At 43.8% G+C, this 4,446-nt stretch overlaps 1 protein-coding gene across 1 annotated transcript; it reads left to right on the top strand.

The window, feature by feature from the left end:
- Positions 1-674: 674 nt before the first annotated feature.
- Positions 675-2,445, top strand: LOC146546250 (uncharacterized). The gene is made up of 8 exons (XM_085265927.1): positions 675-1,038; positions 1,111-1,146; positions 1,224-1,394; positions 1,526-1,639; positions 1,800-1,862; positions 1,946-2,008; positions 2,096-2,197; positions 2,294-2,445. Exons 1-8 carry the CDS (start codon positions 966-968, stop codon positions 2,395-2,397), a joined length of 726 nt encoding a protein of 241 aa, XP_085122053.1. The 5' UTR covers positions 675-965; the 3' UTR covers positions 2,398-2,445.
- Positions 2,446-4,446: the final 2,001 nt, after the last annotated feature.

Below are 4,446 nucleotides of genomic sequence, written 5' to 3'. Positions count from 1 at the left end.
CCTATAACACGCCCTCCAAAAAAAATATTATTATTATTATTAAAACATCTATATGAGGTAGGTTTTGCGCAACCTGCTCCTTGTCAGACCAAAGTAGAGAGTTTTTTCTTCAATACTTTAACAATAAGTTTTCTCAATAGATAGAAAATGATGACGCTGAGGAGTCAACATTCGATATTATCATTGCTTGTAACCCTGTTTTTTACATCTCCCCATAAAACTAGTCTTAGCGAGGAAAAAAGCTCATATTCGAATAAGTTTATTAAAGCACCCCCTCTGTGGGAACGAGTCAACCATGAGCCGAGTTTTGTCAACAGCAATTGTCCATTTGGTAAAACAAATATCCGTCTCAAAGTCGTATTTTACCGTTGCAGAAAACAGACGGCGTTCACAAGAAGGCCCACACACACACACACACACACACACACACACACACACACACACACACACACCCCGCGAGGCAAGGAGGAGTTTTTTTCTTCATTACTTTTTACAATAAGTTTTCTCAATAGATAGAAAATGATGACGCTGAGGAGTCAACATCCGATATTATCATTGCTTGTAACCCTGTTTTTTACATCTCCCCATAAAACTAGTCTTAGCGAGGAAAAAAAAAATCTAATTATTCGAATAAGTTTATTAAAGCACCCCCTCTGTGGGAACGAGTCAACCATGAACCGAGTTTTGTCAACAGCAAGAACAAGGTCAGACAGCAATTGTCCATTTGGTAAAACAAATACCCGTCTCAAAGCCATATTTTACCGTTGCGGAATGGGGGAAAACAGACGGCGTTCGCAAGAAGGCAATCAAAAAAAAAACAAACCCCCTCTAACTACCGGTATTGTCAAGAGAAAGATGCGAAAAACAGATGCTTCGCTAGACTAGGATAAAATGAGAGAAGAAGCGGAAGGGGAGTCGCTATCTGTGACAGTTCTACCAATCGCGAGGAAGAATCCGAGAATATTATGTCAGCATCCCGTTCAAACAACGCCGCCGATCAGAGGGCCATCTCGCCGGATCTGTTCATACCTCACCCCGGTAAGTTTTTTTCTTTACGACTTTAAATTATATATCAACAGAGATGTCAATAATTTGATTACTTTCTTTTAGATTTCTACATCAATGATTTCACGCAAGTGGACTACGGTACGTTTAAATAAGTATATACCATTTTTTAAACAAGTTTAGATAGACTTGATTTAACCATGCTCTGATACTTACAGAAACAATCGATAATGCAGTGAGTAACAGCAGAAATCCGGCCGTTTTCCACGGCGAATTAGAAGACATATCCCCCGCAGAATCTCCGCTGCCGCCGCATCGAAGAGAAGACGGCACTATTTCCGTCTCCGCATACCGGGAGAACCGCGGAGAAAAAAGTTTTAAAATCGAAGGTAAACAATATGATGCATTATCAGCCATTTTGTTGAATAACAGGATGTGACGGAGTAATCCGAGTGTGCTATACCGCCCCTCCCGACCCGGAGCAGATTTTTTAAAAAAGTTTTGCTTTATTTCTCGACAGAGGTAACCGAGAATATACAGACCCCGCCGCAGCGAAAAGAAGAAGAAGACGACGACGTTATTTTCGTCAACGCATACCGGGAGAACTGCAGGAAAATACATTTTAAACCAAAAGGTAAACAATATGATGCAATATCCGTCATTTCGATAAATATCAGGATGTGGCGGAGTAATCCGAGTGTGCTATACCGCCCCTCCCGACTTGGAGTGGTATAAAGCGAGCTAAAAAGTTTTTTTTATTAAATCTTTCTCTTTTCTGTTTTATTTCTCGACAGCCGAGATTGCGGATATACCTATTCAACCCCCCTCCGCTACAGACAATTGCGCGGAGGAGCGAGGTAAATAAAAAGTTTTTTCATTCTCGAAAAATAGGAAAGAGGAGGTTGTTTTCTTAAATCTCTTCTGTTTTATTTCTCGGCAGCCGAGATTGCGGATTTACCTAACCAATCCCCCGCCGCTACAGACAATCGGGCGGAGGAGCGAGGTAAATAAAACGTTTTTTTTCATTCTCAAAAAATAGGAAGGATGAGATTGTTTTCTTAAATCTCTTCTGTTTTATTTTCCCCGACAGAGACCGATACAGAAAATCAGACGGAAGAAAATCAGGCTGAGGAGGAACCGTCCAGATCGCCTCCTATCAGGAGAGTGAGAGCTCCTCTCGGAAGACTGAGAGGTAATTGACTGGGGGATGAATCGAACCTATTAAACTTCTCTGCTCTATAAAAAATGTAAGGTTTAAAAAATACATTCTGTCCGTCTTTTCTTACAGCTCGACGGATGCTTCATAAGAAGAGAATCCTTGAAAAACTCGCTTTCATGTACGTCGCAACAGTTCGCACATTTGCATCGATATACAGACACAAGGACCTGTAAAGTAAAAGCATGTAAAAGTCTGTGAATTAAGAAATAAAGAAAATCATGTCGGAAGAACACAGCATTCCTGAGGCTTTGTTGGAAGCCGTGGCAGAATTAAACAGAAACCATGAACATTTAGCCCCACCGTTAGAAAACAATATAGCCCCACCACCACCAAACGACCCTCTACAACCTTTAGAAAACGCATTGCAGATCCTCCTTCAAAACATTGAAAACGAGCGGCTTGCCGGTCTACTGAACTTTGACCCTCTGCAGCCGATAGAAAATGCTCTTCAGCTCTACGACCGGCAGCAGGGGGAGGTGCAGCAGCAGGTGCAGGTGGAGCAGCAGCATCAGCAGCACCCCAGGGAGGAGGAGGAGGACCGGCCTGCGGAGCATCAACAAGGAGGAGGATCTCGGGTACAGAACGATGCGGTGACTCGCCGCGAACATTTTAATAATTTCGAAATAAGGCGAGTATTTAACATTCCCTCTCCGGATGAAGCGAGCGACCTCGCTCAATTTTACCTCAACGTCAGGGATAATTTTGTAGATCTAGCGGATAGGGTCAGACCGGAAGTTAGTCGTAACGACCGGGTTCAACTGGAGATCATCAGCGAGCACGCGCGAAATCACTCTGTTTTTAACGTCGATGACGAAAGCGCTGAAAACATTGTACCGGTTTTTGAGGACCTGCTAGCCAGGCTGATACAATCAAACGGAGCGATCGTCGCAGGCTCTCCCCTAGAAATTGTTGTGCAAGTAATTAGAAATCCTAGAGGCGGTGGCAGTAATGACCCGCGTAAAAAGATTCACAAAATGTTAGACGATGAAATTCTAGTCAAAAAGCGACGCTGTCTGTACGTGGTAAAAAACAAAAACGATAATCTGTGTTTTGCCATCAACCTGATTCACCTCACTCAACCTCATTTCACAGATAAACAGGCCCTGGAACGCGGCAGAGAGCTGCAGCGTTTAGCGGGGTTGAGCGATCGCACTCAGGTAACTCTCACCGACATAGGTAAATTCGAACAAATACTAAAACGTAAAATCGTCGTGTTTTACCGCCCGCGCGAGGACAGAACTCTTTCATTAATCGAAACAGACTACCCGAACACGCCTCACCCGCTGTACTTATTCTTATTCCACCATCACTATTACGGGATAAAAAATCTAAAAACATTTTTAGGAATTCAGTACATTTGCGACGAATGTCACCGCGGGTATTATAAAAGAGAAGAACACTTTTGCCAAAACCGCTGCAACCTCTGTTTTGACCCCGCATGCCCCTCTCACTTTCTGGACTCTGTAATCTGTACGGATTGTAACAGATCATGTCGCACACGTGCGTGTTATTTAAAGCACAAACAACCTAGAATTCACTCCGGTTCAGACCTCAGCGTTTGTCAACAATTGTATAAATGTCCGGACTGCAAGCACCTCTCCCGTCGCGGAATGCACAGGTGCACAGCCGCCAGATGTAAAATCTGTCGCGCGGAGCTTCCTCCCGACGACGATCAACATCTGTGTTACATCCAACCTTTGAAACATGAAAACTCTGATAACGCTTCCATAATCTTTTATGACTTTGAAACCTTCCCAGACAGGGAGGGGGCGCACGTCCCTTACCTAGTGTGCACAAAATCTCTAGAAGGAGAAGAGTGGCACGCTTACGGTGTAGACTGTGTTGAAAAGTTTCTCCAAAGATACAGAAGGAAAAAATATAGAGAGACCACGTTCGTTGCGCACAACGCGAAAGGGTTTGACAGCTATTTAATTCTAAGCCACCTGGTGGGGGGTGGGATGACGCCCTCTCTCATCATGCAAGGCAGTAAAATTATATGTTTCACAGAATCCGATTTCCTTCTCAAATTCATAGACTCGCTTTCTTTTCTCACCATGCGTCTCAGCGCTATGCCCAAAGCTTTAGGCTTCGAGGACAAATCCAAGGGATTTTTTCCTCACAAATTCAGCTCGCGGGACCGCTTAAAATACTCGGGTCCGTACCCTCCTCCTTCAGATTACGGGGTGGAGCGTATGTCACCTCCCGAAAGGGCTGAGTTTTTG

The sequence above is a fragment of the Mchenga conophoros genome, linkage group LG23, assembly GCF_057382185.1.
Source record: "Mchenga conophoros isolate Kocher_MC1m ecotype Shallow Benthic linkage group LG23, M_conophoros_male_GT1.1, whole genome shotgun sequence".
Classification (NCBI taxonomy): domain Eukaryota; kingdom Metazoa; phylum Chordata; class Actinopteri; order Cichliformes; family Cichlidae; genus Mchenga; species Mchenga conophoros.
Note: the sequence above shows the minus strand (reverse complement) of the source record. Positions and strands in the feature narration are given on the sequence as shown.